At 45.0% G+C, this 21,229-nt stretch overlaps 1 protein-coding gene across 3 annotated transcripts in view; it reads right to left on the reverse strand.

Annotated features, from left to right (window-relative positions):
• Positions 1-21,229, reverse strand: part of igsf9ba (immunoglobulin superfamily, member 9Ba) — a 48,507-nt gene that overhangs the window by 14,446 nt on the left and 12,832 nt on the right. For all 3 annotated transcript variants that reach the window (XM_068716014.1, XM_068716003.1, XM_068716023.1), the window contains exons 2-7: positions 20,886-21,083; positions 15,331-15,477; positions 9,633-9,784; positions 5,813-5,930; positions 2,917-3,058; positions 1,224-1,369 (exon numbers count right to left, since the gene is read on the reverse strand). In XM_068716014.1, the coding sequence (XP_068572115.1) occupies positions 1,224-1,369; positions 2,917-3,058; positions 5,813-5,930; positions 9,633-9,784; positions 15,331-15,477; positions 20,886-21,083 (903 nt within the window). The remainder of the gene's footprint in view (positions 1-1,223; positions 1,370-2,916; positions 3,059-5,812; positions 5,931-9,632; positions 9,785-15,330; positions 15,478-20,885; positions 21,084-21,229) is intronic.

The following is a 21,229-nucleotide window of genomic DNA, read 5'->3' on the forward strand; positions in this document are numbered from 1 at the left end:
GGTTGTATTGCTTGATGGGAAAAGACCGGAGCCCAGATTTACTAAGCGTCTCAGAGCAGAAAACCCCGCAAACTAAAATGCAATATTTGTATTCATTTATAATAATAGCAGAGCTGTATTGTTTATTAAGTTTATTGTGCATTTCCCACGACTTACACGTTCTCTGAAAAGGGAATAAGTGGAAGAGAAGATTAGGCAACGGAGAGTTTTAAAACATCTTCACTGTGCAATATGTGTCGCTGAACTATTATAGGCTGTAGGACGTGGCGTTGGACACGGCTGATGATGTCACATAGCTCAGTCAAATTGCCTCGAAGTCTAAATGGCGTATTTGCAAATATTATTTTGAGGTTTACCGAATTTAGTCCTCAAATCTTGGAAAGTAATCAAAGTATGAAGTGTAAAAAAGCAGGTGCTATTTTTCTGCTTTTTGGTTTGCACCATGGTTTAATACTCGATCACACGCTCTCTTAAAGAGTCCTTCTCCTTTGCTGGGAAGTAAGTGTTCATAAACTACTGAAACTCTGAGCATTTCATATTCCTAGGTAATTCCTGGGAGTGATTCTCAGGATGTTTGATAAATATAGAGACAGAGTATGCTTTGCATCCAGGATAACCGGTTAAATTATGGTCGTAACGGTATTCCGGGCCAGTGATGAAATCAGTGCCTGAAGTGCCTGTGACTCTCCGGCTCGCTGTCATACTGTAGTAATCAATGACCGGCGGCAACACACAAGGGCTTGATGATGAAACGTCAGATGGCCAGGAGTGGCGTTTCTCTCTCTCTCTGTCTCTCTCTCTCTGTCTCTCTCTCTCTCTCTCTCTCTCTCTCTCTGACTCTCTCATCGGTCAGAGCTGCAGAACAGGAAGGTCACCATTTCATTTTTTGAGGACCTAGATTCAAAAGAGATGAGGAAAAATGGAGTCCGAGGACGAGCCCGTCTCCATCTTTGAGGCTGGAGTCGGAACAGATGAAAATTGTCTCCACTAAGAATATGAACGTGGTGAAAGGGGCTCGGTCAAAAGCAAACTGCGTGACTCTCTGTCGCGTCTGCCCTTGAAATTCAAGAAGGGTACTTTGCATTACAGCGGTAGAGCAGCGCTGCCAAATAGCACAGCAGCCTCCATACTGCTGCCGCTGTTCCCTTCTCCTCCTCGCACAGCTCGCCGTACCGTCCTCCCCGCCCCTCCCCCATCCACTTTGTTGCCAAGGTAACACTCACACTGAACAGTCAGGTAGGCCGACGCCGAGGGCGAGATGCCGAGACTGTTGCTCGGACTGCAGGTGTATTTCCCAGCATCCTCCGGCTTGACCCGGAAGATGATGAGGGTGCCGTCGATGAGAATGCGCACTCGGAGCTTCAGATCACTGCAAGAAGACACACACACACACACACACACACACACACACACACACGTTTTGGCACGCACCGTGTTACTGAAACACACCAACAGAGAAAGGCACACGTCTCATTTTCTTTGCTGAATTACATCGAGGTGCCATAAGAGAGCAGCAGAGAGTCAAACAGCATCCAGCTCTGGGAGAGGAACACAGAGTACAGAGCAAGAGATTCAAACACATCTGCTAATTGCCATAATCGCACAAATGGTACATGTCCAGCCTTTCTGTTTTCCCCCTTGACACCATTTGAAACGAAACACTGTAATGATGGAGCGCATGTTCTGTCACTTTTAATGGAGCCGCTTCTCTTTTCCACACAGGGAAACAACGTTATCATGGAACAGAGGTGGAGCTCAAACTGAATGCGTCATTAAATAGAATAAGACCTCTTTTTATTAATTAAGGGTGTGTACGTTGTTACTAATTAATGGCTTCATTAATGGTCAGTAAATCATTACAGATCAGCTGTAGGCCATTAATGAAGCCACTGTTTGGGTTGCCAGGTTGTTTGACTGATTGGACCGTATGAATGGATCATCAACAAATTATTACCTTATTTATTAACGGTTTACCAAGAGGTATAACTGCATATAACTAGCACCAAATAGATACGTGTTACAACTTGGAATCCGTTTCTGTGAATAATAATTGATCTGTAAAGTATTAGTCAATCATGTATTGACCATTAATAAAGCCGTTAGTCACAAGATAAAACAAAACAATGCCATGAGCTACCTCCTGCTGCTTTTGAGTGATCTAGGAGCGGATGTTTTATATGCATAAATAAAAAATGCTTTATTATTATTATACCTTATGATTAGGATTATCTTTTATTCTATTAAGTTTATTTCCATTACTTTGCAATAATGCACTTTCTTAAACTACTCCCATAGTTATGCCTTATAAACGTCCAGCCTGCAAAAAAAAAAAAAAAAGAAAAGAAAAATAAATCAAGATTGACGCCTGAAAGCTGTTTTAAAATTAGATGGGACACATCAGTGCACTTCCTCTGTGGAAGTCCTTTAGACGCTTGTTTTCACTGCCACTCAATCTCCCGCTCACTTGTTCTTCCTTCCCACTTGTTCTGTCTGTCACTCGCTCGCTGTAAAAACCCTCTCAGGCTGTGCAGACCAGCTCTGGGGAGCCCGCGGAGGTCCTGGCTACGCTTCAGAGATTATGATGACACAAGGCCTGAGTCATGTGATATTGTCATCAGAGCGCACTAACTCGCCTGGCGCTGTCCAGACAGACCCCCGCTGCGGCCCCAGAGGACAGGACACCGGCGCACACACACACACACACACACACACACACACACACACACACACACACTCAAAATGCAGCACAGAGACACACAATGTCACTTTCAAGCTTTGGGGTAAATGCAAATTGTTGCGGTGTTTTAAATGTCCCTATAAGCGAGAGGCCATTAAGTCTTAACTTCACCCAAGTGCCTAACTAAGATGTTTTTCCCTGCAGCTACAGTACAGAGGAGAACTTGATCATAACTTTACTTCTTGAAGTAGACGTTATCCTCTTCCCAGAACCAGGTGTAGGTCAGGTTTCCAGGATACGCCTCCGCTTGGCAGGTGAAGAGTGCATTCTGGGATATGTTTACTGTGACGTTTTCTGGTGGAGAGACGATGTACGGAGGCCCTAGGAGAAGCAGAAGTGTTTTAGTTTTTTGTTGTCTATTGGTTTTACTATTAAAAGCTGCAATAAAAGATGTTTTTTTTTTTTTTTTTAATAGAATATGGTGCATATTTACACATCCAGCAAACATGGAGCAACATTAGCATTCATTCAGATTCCTGTCTCTGGTCACATACTGAGTGAAAATCCAATATTCACTCTACTCTATGAACTCCTGAGGGAAATATCTGGCTGTTTAGCTTCTAAATGCTCCTCTATGTTCACCAGCTTGTTGCTAACTGTGTCTGTCTGCCGTTTGAGTGCTGAGCAGTTAGCATACGGGGGGGGGGGGGGTTAGAGCTCCTACCATGAATAGATCCTTACCTCTTAAAACTTATTGTATTGACGATTGACAATTACTATTGAATCCTTTTTTTTTAAATCCCACTCAGCCACATGCAGGTCCTCTCTGCTTCCTCTTTTGGGACTGTGGACATTGTTTTCCAGGCACACAGTGAGAAAGAGCACACACTATGTATTATTTACGATATATCACCACAGTCCGATGTAAAATACGGTGAGCAAGCAGCTCCTGTAACCTTAATAGTAGTCCGTGTCGGAGCGTATACATGCCTCACATTGTAACCTTTTTATCCCCCGGAGGTGCTCCAGGTTTGCTCATAACTCTCAATAAAACAGCAGCAGCCATGAAAGGTAAGCTGTCTTTTATGAGTGGGCCCAGATACAAGCCTCCTGGTTACGTTCCTCACAGCGTTAATGCATCAGGTGGGAGCGCTGACAGCGCTGTGCGGGTGTCTCACATAACAATTAAAAACAGATCACGGCAGTGAGAATCATGACTCCTCAGATATCTGCTTCTTATTGCTCTGAGTTTTAATCATACCCCGCATTTTATCCCTCATCACTTTTCAAGCCAAATATTCAACTCAACTTCGATGCACACATTTCATTTTTGGAGTTTTTCTCATGCCGTCTAGCTGTAGATTTCTAGAGTGTCGCTTGATGGTTTCATACCCTGACAAAGGTGGATGCACAGTCAGTGGTGTAAAACACGTCACGTATGAGAGTCTTATTGCTCTCTTATAGATACTTAGATTCTTCCGATTATTATCTATTTCATTTTTTCCTTCCTCTGTTTTCGACCTTGTGCTGCTGCGACGTCAGAACTTAAATACAGGCTCATCTCATCTCATCTCGTGTGAAACACATCCTACTCTCCGACGTTATTCTGGTGTTTACACGGCAGAGGCCAGCATGGTTACCTGCATGGCACACGGCAGGTGAGACCTCTTGTGAATGGGGGTGGACAAAATAACAGGAACACCATACGACTTAGTAGTTCCATTGTTTTCAGTAGAAAGTCTTATCAAGCGAAAGAAGGAACCCTGTAACATCTGTTTTGGAATTGTCTGACGCTAGACACATTTTTAGGTCAAATGTATGCGATTCTGTTTCACAATGTATATGAACCAACCATCCTTCCCAGAGGAGAAATTTCCCCTCACTCTTTCTCTCTCTCCTAATATTACTGTCTTCTTGAAATAATACATTTGGGGTTATTTTTGTAGCATCACGACTTCATTTTTGAAAAAAAAATATATATTTAGGCTTTAATCTTGAAAATGTTTTCCCCAGTGGCCGTAACACTCATACAGTACATCATACAACAAACATCTCATTGATTTACAACATTGCCTACAATGGTCCGATACACCAATGAGTCGTACCTGAAGACAGTTTACAAATGCATCCAATAATCTATTAGACCAGCTTTGATCACGTCCCCACAGCGTAACGTCACATTTGAATCGCGGTGCTCTTGCACGGTCGGCTTTATACGGTGAGGTTTTGCTGCGATGGAGGCCTCCAGTGTGTTGTGGTGGAGAGAAACGGGTATCGCAGCATCAGCGGCTCCACTGGAGGCCTTTCAGCCTTAATGTAGTTGCATCACATGCACCGCCGGTTACACGATCCACCGGGTTACAACGCAATGATTTTTTTTTTTTTTTTTTTTTTTTAATGCGTGTTTGCAGTGAGCGTGCACATGCATTTACTGTACCGGGAACAAAGAGGAGAGTAATTCCTCTGCTCTGATTTCCACCTTACAGAAGTCGGGCATTAAAATAGACCTTACGCTTACTCGACCGTAACAGCAAGACGCTCAGCTGCTTGTTAAATACACACTGTTAACTCCCCGCTGTATCAGGAGGCTGCGCGAGAGAACCGGAGGCTGCTATCACAAGCATCTATCCGATCTGTGTCTAGCAGAGAGCCTAGTTAATGGACCGGAGACAGACAGTGACGCTCTCGCGGACAGATCCTGTTGTACACACACGGGGGTGCACAAGAGCGCACGCACACACACACACACACACACACACACACACACACACACACACACACACACACACACACGCACACACACACACACACACACACACACACACACACACACACACGTGGACACACAAGCCCCAGACTGAGTTATTGACTGACTGATAGAGAAGTCATGTTACATACATCGGTACACAGGAGAGTTGCATGCATAGCTTTTAAATGCTGCTACAGTAAATGCCTTCAAGTATAAATAATAAAACTACTTTATTGATGCAAATGCAATATTTGGCCGAAGGTAGAAACGAGGAAACGCGTTTTGTCATTTACAAATCTGGCGATCCGCGCAAATACGTTTGTAGACTTGGTAATAACATGTAATGTAGGCCTCGCTAACGCGTGATCCGTGTATGGGTGAAGTACCTTGAACCAGCAGACGGGTCGTGTGGAGCACCTCTCCCTGGTCACTGTAGGCTCGGCACGTGTACGCCCCTCTGTCGTCTCTGGTGATGCCGAGGATGGTTAGACTGCCGTCATGCACCTGTACAATACAATAATGTGACAAACAGCAAGCATCAGGTCGCCAGACACAACGCTGGTGGGACGACTTCGGTCGGCAAATAATAATTTAACATACTTTATTTGGCAGAAATATAATCAAACTTATCTAATCTCACTTGACGTGCAGCGACTGATCCTAGTCATACAACAACCCGACTCTTCCGAGTACGTTCACGGTGAGAGTCTACTCCAAAGAAAATACATCAAACACTTTAAAGTCATGAATGAGTCGCGCTTTAATTAACTCCGGGACCGATTCCCGCATGTTGTAACCTTGGAGACGTCCAACTGCTGCGTGTCCCTGTGTGCAGCCACTGATGAGAAGCAATAAGTGGTGAAGAAACACATTAACCAAACCTAATAGAAAAAAAAAAAAAACCTTATAAATTATGCAACAGGTTGCGAGAAGCTCTGTCCATTCAAGTCACACACAGCTGTAGTCTATCCATTCATGCGGCTGGGGGGGGGGGGGGGGATCTGCTACGCCTGCAGAATCATTCCTATTCATCTGTCCTTCTAATGTTTTATAGCCCAGAGATGCTGCTAGCGGATCAACGCGAGCGACGTTTAACTTGTGTCAGTCTGTTGGCAAAACCGTGTCATCATCACAAGATAGCACTTTGTTCATCGCTGCTGTGTGACACACAACACATGGCATGCTGGGCGCTACGAGTGCAAACCAAACACCGACGTGTCGGGAAGCGTCGATTTAAGACTTGGAAAGCAGTTTGTATTGATTAAAAAAAGTTGGAAGAGATTAAAACTGATTAAAATTGTCTGTATTTGAATTACTGTCTGGCTGACTTTGGCATGTTTTCTGTTTGGTTTTTTTCACATGCCAGTAACTTTTACTGAGCTGCTCTCATTTGAGGCTCAGGTTATGCCTTTAAAATACTGAGTTATTATGTGTTTTGATCTTTTATAGAACTCACACATGTAAAGGTAAAGTGTTAAAGGTGCGTTCGATAAGAAAGCAAAGAGAAGGTTCGCCTCACGTTGAGGACCCACCGGAAAGCGAAGGATTTCAGTGGCCCGCGAGCTAACGAGCAGTTAGCTTGTTAGCAAACATTGCGCCAACAAAGCGACCTGCACTTTCACCAACGATGTGTGCGACGTGCCGTGTAGCACTTTGCTTTTCGTTTGTACTGTATCTGACGGTGAGAATAATCAGAAAGTACAGGGATGATCTTCTTCTGTAAAAAGAAAGATGTTTTAAGTTCAATTCTGTGGCTGGTTCAGATACGTTGTATTCAGTGGAGACAGAAGTTCACAACAAAAGTGTAGAATGATTTCAACTCTTAACAAGACTTCCAGACCCACCGACGCCTTGCTTTTTTGGCAAAATACCACGATGTCGGCAGGCGAAGTTAACCCTCATTTGCAGAATCTTGTATTTTCGACCCCTAAATTTCCACATAGCACCACTCATAGACGTATAAAGAGAACAACGCGTTGCTCCGTGCTCAGTGGGTCTTAACCGCCACATCTTTTGTGCAAATTTTCACCGCTGGAACATTTGCACAGTCCATGTTGATTTGCCCCAAACATCGAATGTAAGCCAAGTGTAGCTGTAAGCCAGCCAGCAATGTACTCGTGTGTTTGTTTCTACTCTCAGACTCAAGCTCTCATAAGTTACTATCTCTCCTTTTCCCTCTCCTCTCCGTACGTTCATGCAGCAGACTGAGCTTGAGAAGTCACAGCTTCTCATCAGGTTGACCTCAGCCCTGCAGAGGTTATGTAAAGATTGACTTTGAGTGCAATCACGCCTCCTTTTAAGATTCACCACTCCTTCTGTCTGAACCCACAAGTTAAACTTCTTCTTCTTTTTTTGATACTATGTTGCACTGAATCGATCGAAAATCGAATCACCGCACCGCCACAGCACAGACGGCGCAGCAGCAGACTGCAGCAGACGGTACACTTAGCGGGACGTGGTGATATGCAGCATCCGTCGGTCCGCTCCGATGCTCTCTCTGCCACAGATGTACTCAACTCAAGGTGAGGGGGACCAGATTAAAGAGAAGGAGGAGGATGGGATGCGGGGGTTGGGGAGGGTGGTGGTGGTGGGGGGACAGAGAAAAGAACAGTAGATAAGGTGAGCCGTGAGATGAAGGCAGAATCTCAATTTGTGTCACACTTCACTGAGACAGATTTGGGCTTCTGGGCTGCTGTTGTTTTCCTGCTTGCTTGTCATTTGAGTGCACTTTGGGGAAGACCCTTATAATCCCACCCAGGTTTACTCTCCTCTCCTGCACTACTGTTTTGTTAAGCGCCTTTGTTTTCGGGGGTCTCTGCAAATAAATAAAGTAATAAAGCAAAGAGAGGAGGAAGACGACGGACTCCTCCTCCTCCTCCTCCTCCTCTCGGTCTGCTACATTCCTGCCTTTTCTCCGTGACGTCTCCATGGATGCGATCGTGTGGGATGAGCAAATTTACCCTGACGCGCATAAACACACGCGAAGGAGATTTTAAAACATAAACTCTGAGCAGCCAAATGTAAACAGCTGATAAGTGCTCTGCTTTTTTTTAAAATATTTTCTTAGAATACAACAGTGGAACTAGTGAAGTATGGCACAAGGCTCTCACTAGCAAATTACATTTTTTCGGGTAACATACATGTTAGGACTAAATGTAATATTGATGCAGGAGAAGGAGATTAATAATGCACCATGCATGTTGTCTAATCATTTACTGAGGCGACTGTTTGGGGAGAAGAGGCCCTGATCGGACGCTCCTCTCTGCTCCTGACTGCCTGCATCAGTGCAGCAGCAGCCAGTTGAGAGCAGCAGACTGCAACATCAGTGTCATATGAGAATGTGAAGGCATGCGGAATAAAAGACGGAGGCCTCCACCTTTCAAAGAAGTTCCCCAATACAATTCCAAAGCCGTGTAATAAACGCCCTTCAACGGTCTTGATACATATTCAACAACATGCTACGTCTGCACCTTTGCGCCTTTTTAGTCGAGATGCAGAACATCCCGTGGCTGCGATGAGTCATCGTCCTCTGAAGCGTTGTCTTTGAATCTCTGCGACTCACGCCACCATCCACCACCTGATGTTTCATTGTCGATGGTTTACGTAGCTTGAGACGTTTTGCTTCTGTCGAACCCCGTAGAGGCTGCGCCAGAAATATCTTGTCACGACATCAGAGTCTACTTTTGGGAGTTTATCCACAGGAATAAAAAAATAATAATAAAAAAATCACGCATCGCCGACCAACAAAGAGGTTCTCTGGAATGTGAGGTGCGCTGCCAGTCTCAACGTTGTTGACATTATTCACAGTGTGGTTACACAGAGGAGCAGGGAGAGCCTGACTGACAGCCTCACTGCGATCACTGAGCGTAATCTATCAAGGGCTCCACACTTTGAACTTGTTCAAATTATATAGAAATCAGTGTAAAAGCTGTTATGGATGATGTAAGTGAGAATGTCTTGTGTTATATCATAAACTAAAGCCTCTGCATCACAAATGTCAAACCCTGAAGCGTTTATTGAGGTTTATCACATAGCAATGGGATTGTTCTGCGGCGCAACAACAGAACGAGCTGATGCGAGTGGGTGAGACACGGTCCATAACATACTTCCAGTACAGATGGACTCAGCGGCCGACACCATCTGTGCACAAACCCTGCTTCTATATTTGTGCTGATATTAATGCCTTTTATTCGGCATCGTCCTTACCGAGTATTTTGCGTCGGTAGCGAGCTCCTCCCCCTCCCTCAGCCAGCTGATCATTGGTTTTGGATTTCCCTGGGCAGAGCAGCTGAGCATAGTGCTTCCCCCCTCCTTCGCCTCCACATACTGCGGCGGCGTCGCTGTAAATGAAGGCGGGGCTGCGGAGGAAGTGAAAGTAGGAATCATTACAAAAGTGACACAGTCTGAAGAACAACAACAATCATCATCATCATCATCATCATCTTCTGGACGTAGCTTTGCAAAGATTTGATCCACACCAGTAGCTCCGCGGTCCACCGCTTTGGTTCACACTGAAATATCTCAACAACTATTAAACGCATCGCTATGAATCTTTGAACAGGCACTCACGGTTAACGAATCAGACAGCTCATCGGCTCATCTTCCCCAAACAGCCTCAGCTGCTGTACAGACTTTCTTTTCTAGAAGTGTGTCTATGAGGAAAATGCTTTTCGGGAGGGAGGCACTGGGGATTTTTGACCTTGTAGTACCGTCACTGGCCAGCGGGACAAAGTGTCAGCAAACGAATCGCATGCATGACTCCGGCCCACAGACATCGCTCAGACGGCAGGCCAGGCCACTGCTTTCTAAAACAGCGAGATCACCTGAGTGAACAGGGACCACGGATGACGACGGTCGTCCCTCCGCGTTGCCGAGTGTTCACGAGAAGCTAAAGAAACAATTTAGCAGCATCGGTGCATTTCCACCTGATGTTTCTTAGCATCACTAACAGCCACAAGGGAGCTCTTCACCGGCGACCGCAGGCCAGTGAAGGGTAGTTTTCTCCGCCAGCTGCTCTCAGTGTTTCAACACAATATTTTGATTAGAAATAGTGGCAGAATGTTTAGTTAAAGAGAGAAGGGAAAAAAAAAAAAAAAAAAGGCGCTGCTATACAAGTGGGTCACTGCTAGCCGCTGGGAGTGCTGCCATGCTTCAGAATGCATACTAGCACCTGGCACGGAGCAAAACAAATTGTCCAATTAGCACGTTCAGACATCTGCCCGTCCATACTGCCCTCTCGCTCTCTAACAACTCACTGCGTTAGATGGCGCAGTAGATTAACGGAGATAAAATGCATTGGCTGGTTTACGTGTAAACGGGTCAACGGGCAACCTGGTCCACCTGTGCTTTTACCGTAAGACGCTTCATTCATTCTCATCGGTAGATTTGACCAATCCCGATTTCTGTTTCAACAGCTTTAGCAAAACGTTACTTTTAATTTAAGATTTTATCCCGTGTGTGTGTGTGTGTGTGTGTGTGTGTGTGTGTGAGTGTGCACCTCCCTGTCTGTCCACGGCTATTCTCACATTCGTCTGCAGCAAACTGCATAATATATTTTGGGTGTCTAGTTATGGCTGCATGCTCAAAGGACCTCTCGTGGTTGCGGTGACTCACACTTTCTCAACTACCACTACACACACACACACACACACACACACACACACACACACACACACGCACACAGCAGAGTGCATCGTCGCCGCTCAGTCACCGCTACACAGGCTGACAGCTTGGTGAGTTTTAGTTTTCAGAAATTTTTCGTTGCATATTTTGTAAATATAGTTTTTTTGTTCTTCATTGGGGGTAAATTAAAGCTTCTTTTTTTGAAAATCTACCTGTGACTCTGGTGCCTGCGGCTCGCTCCCTCACAGGCATAAAGTATCCAATATTTCACAAATAAAGCAAAGATTAGAGAAAAGCCTAAAAAATAAGTTTATGTAGCGAAACACGTTAATCTCCCGTTAATCCTCGCACGGCCCCTCAGATTGATCTTCACCCTAAAGTTGGAAACCGCAGGACAAAATTACCAAACTAGTTCCACCTACAACAGTATAACGCATCAGTATTATTAATGACAAATATGATAATATATCAGACACATGGGCTGAGCAATGAGTACTTTTACATGTAGCTGATAATAAGTATATTTAAAAGCAGACTTCACTAAAGGATCTGACTCCGTCTTCCACCACCAAGTGCTGTTATTCATTTTAATTCAGATTCATGTTTTTCACAGGGGATTAAGCATCAGTTGGCAGGAAATAAGTGGCACACATGGCGGTGACAACAGCAGGTATATTGGTCAACCTGGGAGTTGTTTCACACCATCAGCTGCAGCTCGTCGCAGAGGAAGTGTCACTGTGGCTCCGAAACCTGGGAGTTGCTCTACTTACTGCAACTCTTCATCCTTTACATACATTAAAAGATGCTTAAAGATCCTGCACTTCAGCTGTTCTTCCGTGAACCGCGCAGCACATCACATCAGGTGGCCTGGATGCCGCAAAATGCTCACAAACTCAAGAGTCCGTCCGCCTCCTTTTCCTCCCTTGCTTGGTCTTTCCCTTCTCGTCTCTGCTCGGCTACATAGAGTAGACATTTTTTCATTGATTTCACATCATAAGCCTCAAACGTGTAAACGTGTGCTTCATTGTAAACTGTTGGGAGAGAAGGAAGAGGCCTCTCAAGGACACTTCCTCTTCTAACGTCAGCGAACTCAAGGTAGTCAACAGAATCTCGATTATTACACTTGGTAATTAAGAGATCCGACCTTTCTCTCATTGTGGGATCCGACGACACAATGTCATCGCAGGTGTATGTATACTGGGTCCCTATTGGGCTGACACGTGTGAGCAATTTTGGGACAGACTTGTTATTTAAGTCTGCATCTTTGGGTCCCGCATGGGCCTGAGGGTGATTGTTCACATGGGCTCCATTTGTAGCCACTATGGGCCCATTAGTGACTGACAAGGGCAGACACACATGGGGGATATATGGAGCTGGCGGACAAATGAGCCATTATTTGGGTCACCCAAATGGGTCCTAAATGCCCAGCCCATCGCTAACCCAGTGACACAGTGGCAGGGTCTGTGTTTTCTTATGATTCAGAAGTAGATGGTTAACTTAAAATCATGTGGAGAACGCTGGTGGATTTTTTTTTTTTTTTGTCGTTCCTGAAAAGCTTGCCGACGCTTGAAAGAGAAGGGAAGGACAGGGCGAGAGACAAGACTAGAGAGAGAGAGGAGAGGAGGAAGAGGAGGGAGGGCAGAGAATGGAGAGTGGCCTTAGTGTCTTTTTCGGGCACAAGGCCTTGCCATCTGACACCTGCCACTGAGTGGGCACCAATTCCCTGTCCGCTTGGCAGGAAGTTAAGGCCAGCAGACAGGAACTCAAAGGACGAGTGTATGCAAACACCAACGGCCAAAGGAAATGGGTGTCCCTTAGTGTCTGTGTGGAGGCCAGACAAAAATGGCACCTGCTTCCCTCACAGACACCCATTGAGAGGAGAACAGTAGCATAAAGTCTTCATATCAATTCCCTTTATTGGATATCTAGACTGTGGAACAACTGCTGCTTTTTGGGGTTTCCAAGAATGTCTGTATGTCAATTCAAATAGAGAGCACTACTAAATATGTGCACCAGTTAAACACATCTACCGTATACATGCATGTGTGTCGTGCATCTCTGCAGCTAGACGCAGAACACGCACGGGGTCATGTAGAATGCCATCACTTAATATGCCAAATATAATATAATATGACATTCAGGGATATTATTAGTTCTGCTACAACCCGGAGAGCTCAGTTTCTGTTGAAAGGCCCTGACAGGAGTAGAGCGCGGCAGAAGAGGGAGGGAGCAGTGGAAGTTAAGAGTGAATACTGATGAGGAACGCTACAGAGATGCAGTATGCCAACACAGCGAGACATTGATGCACGCACACACACACACGCACACACACACACATGCGCGCCCCACAGACGTTCCCGAACTCCGAACATCACCAGAGTGTGCAGGTGACGGCAGACCACCGCCTATAAACGCAATGAGACGCTCTCACGTCCATGCAGTGTGCTACACACAGAGCAGAAAGCAATTTACAAAACGCACAAACACACACGGGAGAAAACATTATGTTCTGCATTGATAATAACCATTCGTACACATCAGCATTTCTCATTCCAAAGTGATTATGCTTCACAAATGGTTCTTTACGCGGTATTCCGCATACGCCGCGTTGTAATCATTATTCAAATACCGGAATTGCGTCCGTTGTAAAATGTAAGCATGATGCATGATGGAATGGAATATGCATGAGTTTCACACGGCGCCAAAAATATACATGCGAATGAGTTTGACAGTTCCTCTCTCTCTCTGAGGCTTACAGCTGTCTGAAGTTACAGACCTGTGAGGCTTTGACTCAAGGCATTCTACACTTTTGGCTTCATCTTATTCGGTTTAGGAAATATTCATATTAGCCAGTTGCGGAAAAGCCAACAAAGGAATGCCACAAGATGAGACGCACTAAATCATCTGCTGCATTTACTTCACCGCACCTTTGCTGCATAACGCATTCACTCGGTGCCAGCTCCTGCAAAACATACGAAGCAGCCTGATATAATATCTGTCTAAAAAAAAAAAACAGAACACACTATTAACGAAAATAAAACACGTCGTCGTCTCTGTAGTCTCTGGCGCTTTGCAACAACGTGAAGACACACTTCACGTAGCCTTCTCTGAGCCACTGGGGCATTCCTGGGAAATGCAAAGGTGCAGATTTTTGTTTTTTTCCGCCTGGTCATCAGTTTGATAGCTCTCAGACTATCGCAGACGATCCCTGCCGGAACCGCCTTAAACAGGCCGCAATCAATTCTCTTCTAACCGGCCTCTCATCCCTTCCTCCACCAGGGAGCTCCAGGAATGATCCTTAACAGCGTCCCCAGTAGAGAACCATGAACTGTCACCAGCAGATCACTGTGACTGATGGGCTGCAATTCATGAATACTTCCTTTGTTTTCCTTTATTTTATTTGACCAGAAACACATAAGAAGTGACAGTAAAACACCAAAGATGAAAGGAGTGTATGAGGATGCCTGTCACCAGAGTAAAATAATAACCTAAATACATATTTTCATATGTATATAGAATGTCAGGAAATACTGAAACTCCCGTATTAATGTACATAATTAATGAATAGAGTTTAAAACATACTGTATGTTAATAACGTTAATAAAAACAGCATGAAGCCAAATACTACCAACCCAATCGGAGAACTACATTACAATAACTAACATGTACAGTATCTACTGAGCTGAGGTGTGTTGATGCCAGAACTCCCTCTAAAATACTAGGTTTTATTAAAAACAAGAAGCTTAAAGAGAGAGTTCCGCCAACGTACGTGTACTAGCACTTGTCTTGTACTTATCCGTAGTCAGTGTATGAGTTACAGACGGCAGTCGATGCGCCTCCAGAGGTACCAGGCATTGGAAGCAAAGCGAGGAACTGCTGTCGACCAGGACAGCAGCCAAACGTATTTCAGTTGATAGTTAGAATATTCTTAACCGCGGCATCAGACGGATGTTTTCACCGTGGAACTGAAGCCGAGTGTGTGACTTTGGGGGTCATGAAGGGTTAGTTTGGATTCACCAAAGTCGCAAAATAACAAAAAGCAAAAAAACCATCTTTTGTCAAAAGAGTCGTGTGATTTGGAAGCATAGATACTGGATTGAGTTCCCCATCGTAAAGGGCCGTCTGACGGCAAAGTAAAGGGGTGAAAATACTGTAAATACAGCGTACACATACCATTTTATTAGCCAAGCTGTCCCTTCCAGTGTGTAACACGCAGGTTTTCTATTTCTTTCCCTTTTCACACCCACAAAAGCATGTGTTCAGGTGTGTGCGGGTGACTCACCGTTGACTGTGAGGTGCACCCAGCTGCCGTTGTGGAAGGTGTCGTACTGTTGCTCCAGCATCAGGACCCTGCACTCATACCAGCCTTGGTCATCGGAGCGCACTGGGTCAATCTGTAGGGAGGCCTTCCCGTGCAGAGAGGCTCTACCTGGACACAGAAGAGGATTCGAGATCATTTGTCTTTTTTCTTGCTTGTCAAAACACCTGCATGCTCTTTTCATCCGCCACCTCGTAGCTTTGCTGGTCGCCACAGAGATCCATCAGAGCAGCTGGAGGTTAAGTGCTTCAGTTCAACCTTTTTATTTTCTTCTTCTTGCAGCATTGAGAGAAACAGATTTACGATGCACTGGCTTCGCATCAAAAGTATAGCCTCCGAGTTATGGCGTAAAACAATGCTGCTGTTTGTCTTTTAAAGAGATTAAAAAGACAAATGAAATACATTCTGCCTCTGAGTATCGTAGGTTATTAGGATTAGGTGCAACATTATATGAATCTCTGCTTCTTGACAGACGCTCCATAAAGCAAGACTTTCAACTACTAGTTATTAAAATAAGCACATGCTCCAGCCTATTTGCACGCACAAAGTCCAAATCGGGTGTGACAAACCAATTTGTTCTTATTCCTATTGGGGGGTTCAGTATTCTGGAGCACACTGCAAGGCAGGAAAACCCCCTGGACAGGTTGCCAGCCTCTCGTCGAGATAACAGAGACAGACAACCCTTAACACGTACTGTACTTTCATACCTAGCCTTCAATCAGCCTGATTTCCAAGTGTTTGGAAACACAAAACGGCTGTAAAGAGCGTGCAGACTCTGGACACCCCCAAAACTCAAAGGACTAAGAGCGAAAGCGTTCTGATTTAAAAAAAATAGCTTATTTTCCTTTTTACCAAGAGAAAAATCCACACCACTCTCTCATGTCTACAGTGAATCATGAAGCTACAGCCAGGAGATGGTTAGCTTAGCATAAAGGCTGGAAACGAAGGGAAACGGCTAGCCTCTCTCTGTCCAAAGAAAACTAAAAGAATATGACGTTAAGCTGAGCACAAGCTGCAGGAGGAACAGCTGGCCTGGCTGAAAGTTAATCTGTGCTAAAAACCAAGTGTTTAAAATGTCAAGTTGTTGTTTTACGGGGGGGGGGGGGGGGGGGGACTATTTCTTGACTGGGCAGCAAAGTGCTTTTCTGTAACAAGATAGAAATATTAATTAGTGAGCATGCCAGACATTTCCAGGCAGGAAGCAGGGGGAAATCTCCCGGCTGCAGCTTCACATCTGACGTACTGACGTGAGAGTGATATTGATCTTCTCATCTATCGTTCTGCAAGAAAGCGACTAAAGCATATTCCTCAACTGTGGCAGATTAAACATCACAATATTGAACCGTAAATGTGGCTTGAAAAAAAAAGAAAAAAAACAAAACAGCAGCAGCTACCTTCCAGTATTGGAATTCATGCATGAAAGTACCTCGGAGCCATACCTTCAGCCGAATTAAAATAAAGTATTTGATGTCACTGTGGGAAAAGAGCAGCCTTCCACCTCAAAGAAATCATCCATTTCATATAAAACTTCTCCATCCCCGCCGCTTCTTTTTTTTTTTTTTTCCAAGGCTGAGGATAAATTGGAATTCTAAAAAGGGGGGAAATCACAGGGGATGAGAGGAGTTGAAGAAACCGGGCATGGTGGAAATCTTCAGCCGCTAAGCTGTCTGTCTTCAAGCCTCCAGCTCGCTGCTCACATGGCCGCCTCTGACAGCCCGACACACTGCAACACTCGCTCCTGCTGTCTGACGAGTGTTTCGGAGATGGATCATTTTTTCCCAAACTTTGATGTGTAGATGTTCTGTAAGCACCGTTACATCAAACTGTCAGGCAAATATATTGATGTTGAGGGTGGGCCGCTCTACCACTTACTGTATATATAAATGCAATAGATAGATACCCCGACCCAGAGGCCGCTGCTGTAGTTGGGGGTAAAAAAAACTGACGTGCTTTTTTTTTTTTTTTTTTGTAAGCAGAAAATCGATGCAGCGAAGAGGGAAGAGTCTACAGTCTGTAAAAAAGTCTATTTCTGCCTGGGCATTGAAGTGCTGAGTGTGGTGGGTCGTGGCGTGAAGGGTGGGGATCAGCCTCAGCTCCCGTTTGTCAAAGAGTGAGCGGGCGCTGAGAGTTAACGCCCCCCCCCCCCCCCCCCCCCCCCCCCGGGCATTCACCACTTACACAGTATACAGGGTTCTGTCTGCTGTGAAAACAGATGAGCTTCAACCTTGTTTAGATCACATCACAAGCTTTTGTCAGAACGCTTTGAAGAGGAAACACTAAAGATCCAAAGAGACCAAGTCCAGAGGAGCTCCGATTAAGAGAGGGGAGATATACAGCTGGGGAAGGTTAATGCAGCACTTTCATATCTACAGTTAATTGTGCACACCTGAAAGCAATAACATTTCAAAATACAGCCTTATCTTTTTATCCCTTGTTATAAAAGTGTTTACCGCCCTAATATATCTTCTTTTTTTTTTTTACAGAGCTGACATTTTGACAATTCAATTTTCCAAAACCAGTCCCTGGTCACTCATTCCTGTACTCTCTATAGCACTCTGTAGTCCCCCATCATAACAAGTGAATCCCTCATTATTCCAAACTTGGGGAACATTCGTGCTTCATTCCAAGATGCTAAATGCACAGCCAGCCTCGCAGCCGCGACAAATAAGCAGCCTAGGTGTTTCGTCTTGTTGTCTGTGGTGAAAAGCATCTTTTTCATCAGCTAAATAGAGTGAATTACAATTAGTGTTGGATTGTATTTAGATAGCGATGCAGCGATGGAGTCTTTGTGACTTTGGAATTAGAACTAAAGGCTGATTTTTGTTTTCACCGCACATAATTACAGTCCAACGTTCCGATGTGAAGACAGCTCACTACGACGCGTTAAGATGTACGCAGCGACCAGCGGCGTCACACCGACCACCTACTACACGCTAAGACAAAAAGAAAGCCTCATACTTCATACTGTAACCCGATTAATATAGGTTATACATCACATGTATACATACTGGAGAGACGCCTACCTCTTTTAACAGTAGGAAACAGTAGCATGCTGTGTGGCCTACATGGTGGAAAAGCTCCTGAGGGGACGACACCGCCTACATATCCATATTATCCATATTATCCATATTATCCATATTATCCTTGTGCAGAGATGTGATTTAGATTCGTCCCAAAGCGAGACATTCTGACACTAAAATGTCCCAACCTGCACATCTGAATTATTGATCGCGAGGGCACAAAGACAAATGTTTTTACATTTTTTTGTCATTTCTATTTTCTGTAGCTGCAGGAGAAAGTGGCTGGACAGTAATTCAGTGTGCATGGAGGTATGTACTAGCTCACATTTAACAGTGAGTTAGACAAAGAAAACACACAACTGTAATAACGAATCTAGAATTAAGTGAATATACTGTTGGTGTCTTCACAATGGGAAAGTGAACAATGGAATGATTGACCCAGAGATGGATCTAATGTCACTAAATTCGGCACGGCGGTGATGTTTGTCCAAACTGTAAGTGCAGCGTTTCGTGGATAATCTCCTCTATTTTGGTAGCAGCTGTGTGATGGCACAACATCGCATTTAGTCTATTCACCAGTTGTATTCGTATTAAGTGATAACGATCCGTGGGAGTAGCTCAAATGAGCTCTGAGACTTCACAGACCCAAAGAGCGTCTCATGAGCTACGGTCCGAGCGTCACCATGACGTCCTGCTCACGCGATCCCTGGGACAAGCTTCAATCGAGACGCAACGAGACCGGCCGTGTTTCACGCTGCATCTGTGCGCCGGTAGGTCCTCAGCGGCGGACTTGACAGAGGCCCACTGGAGCGCCAGTGAGCAACGCGGAGTGTGACGCCGCCGCCGCCGCCGCCGCCGCCGCCGCTGGTCAGGAGGCTGAAGTAAGCAGTGAAGCGCTCCGGCAGCTTCAGCTTCTACACAAGAAGACAAGACACTACAAAACAAAACCAAAAAAAAGAGCAGGGTTCCCCTGACAGTGAGTCACCGCCATTAGTCGTCTTTGCAGCGATGACCATGCTTGGAAAAAAAGCCCATGGGGAGGAATTACAATGAAGTAAATATTAATCTGAAAAATCTGTTAGGTCCACATTGAGGACACTCACACTAGGGATACGACAAGCTGTGCTTTGCCTTCTATTTCATAGCTCACCACCAGGTCAGGCAGGGGTTCTGTACTTGCTAAAGAGGTGGGAACAGGTTCGCCATCCTGTCACAGACAAGACAAAGCCAGCAGAGGGAGATATTTATGCTATCCTTATCTTTATCCACCCCATTTCTATCAGTGAGGGTATGCTCAATACCATTTTTTTCAAATAAATGCCATCCATGTGTTGGGTATAGCCTAATAAACACTACCATTTTCATATATCTAATACACCGTATGGGTTCTACACTATACACGCTCTGTGCTGCATTGTCACTTTGAGTGTGTTGGTGAGAATGCATCTACAATGCAGTCGTAAATTGCTGAGACACACTTTTTTCTCACTCTGCACTCAGAGGCAGCAGATGCCCCATGCACAGCGCCAAACGCCAAGGCCTCGGCGAGCTGCACCGCGCCTTCTTACACCTAAAGTCCAAACAGCCGGAGCGTCACGTTCTGAGGGAAAAAACAGACGGAAGCACGCTGAACTTGCAGGACAATCTTCTCAATAGAATAGGGTTGTGAGGTGCATGTAAACAGCACATTTACTCTGCAATATATTGAACTGGCTCATATTTCAGCCAGAAACTTATAATTAGGTCTGCGGCTAGTATAGGGAAATCTACGTATATGAAGTATAATCAAAGAAATGTTTGCAGAATGAATAAATATAATATATGAAGTGATATATCATTACTTAGTCTATCAGATTGACGGACTCACGAAAGGTAGATTTACCATGTTTGAAAGGGGAAATATTGGTCAGGTTACATATGCCTGGTTAACAACGCAGATGCCATCTAGCTTTAATTAAATAATATTTGCTCACTTATCTGGTTGGTCAATAAAATGTTCGCTGAAATAAGGTCAAAAAAGGGCCGATATTTCTGGGGTTCCAGAAATTGAAACCAAGTCTAAATTCTCGTCAGATAGCCGGTGGGTACACACACACACACACACACACACACACGAAGCTCCAGCCAGAACACAGCTCTCTAATAAGTATATTGTGAAACAATTCCTTTAAATCCATGAAGTTGTTTTTGGCAGCTTTCAGTCCGATTCTATCTGCGATCCACCATCTTTCACGTTTGGTAAAATGCAGCTCAAAATGTGGTGCTGTCCTTCTATCTGTCATGGTGGCTGTTTATCAGAGTGTGCTGTGAAACTCCGTATCTGCTGCAGTGTCAACACGACAGAATCCTGTGGACTTAGCAGCTAGACGGATCCTGATCCTGAATCATTCCAAGATGCATCCGAATGCTCATTACTTCAAAGGCTCTAAACTAGACCTCTGTGCCTTCTGTGTTCTGTCAGACCTGGAGTTCTTTCACCGCATCAAACGGACATCTTACCGGTGTACTCTGGATCCACATGAGGAGGGTAGAAGCGGAAGTTGATAAAGAAGGGAATGGGCACTCCAAACTTGAACCACTCCACCACATAGGGGGGCTGCTGGCCGTCCAGGGGAGGGGACACGTCGCACCCCAGGATCACGCTCTCACCGGCGCGCGCCGTCACAAACCGGGGCTCCTCTCTCACTCCGTGGGCACCTGAGAGGTAGATGCAGAAGCGGTGTTTATACCACAAAACAAGGAAACAGGGGGGGGGGGGGGGGGGGGGCTGGAGTCTGACATGCGAGACAAAAAAAAAAAGTGCAGCCATACTGTTCTAATTCTTACAGACGAAGCAGAAAAAT

This window comes from Cebidichthys violaceus, unplaced genomic scaffold (genome assembly GCF_023349555.1).
Source record: "Cebidichthys violaceus isolate CVI_PGR_0920_01 unplaced genomic scaffold, fCebVio1.0.p SCAF_1, whole genome shotgun sequence".
In the NCBI taxonomy this organism is placed as follows: domain Eukaryota; kingdom Metazoa; phylum Chordata; class Actinopteri; order Perciformes; family Stichaeidae; genus Cebidichthys; species Cebidichthys violaceus.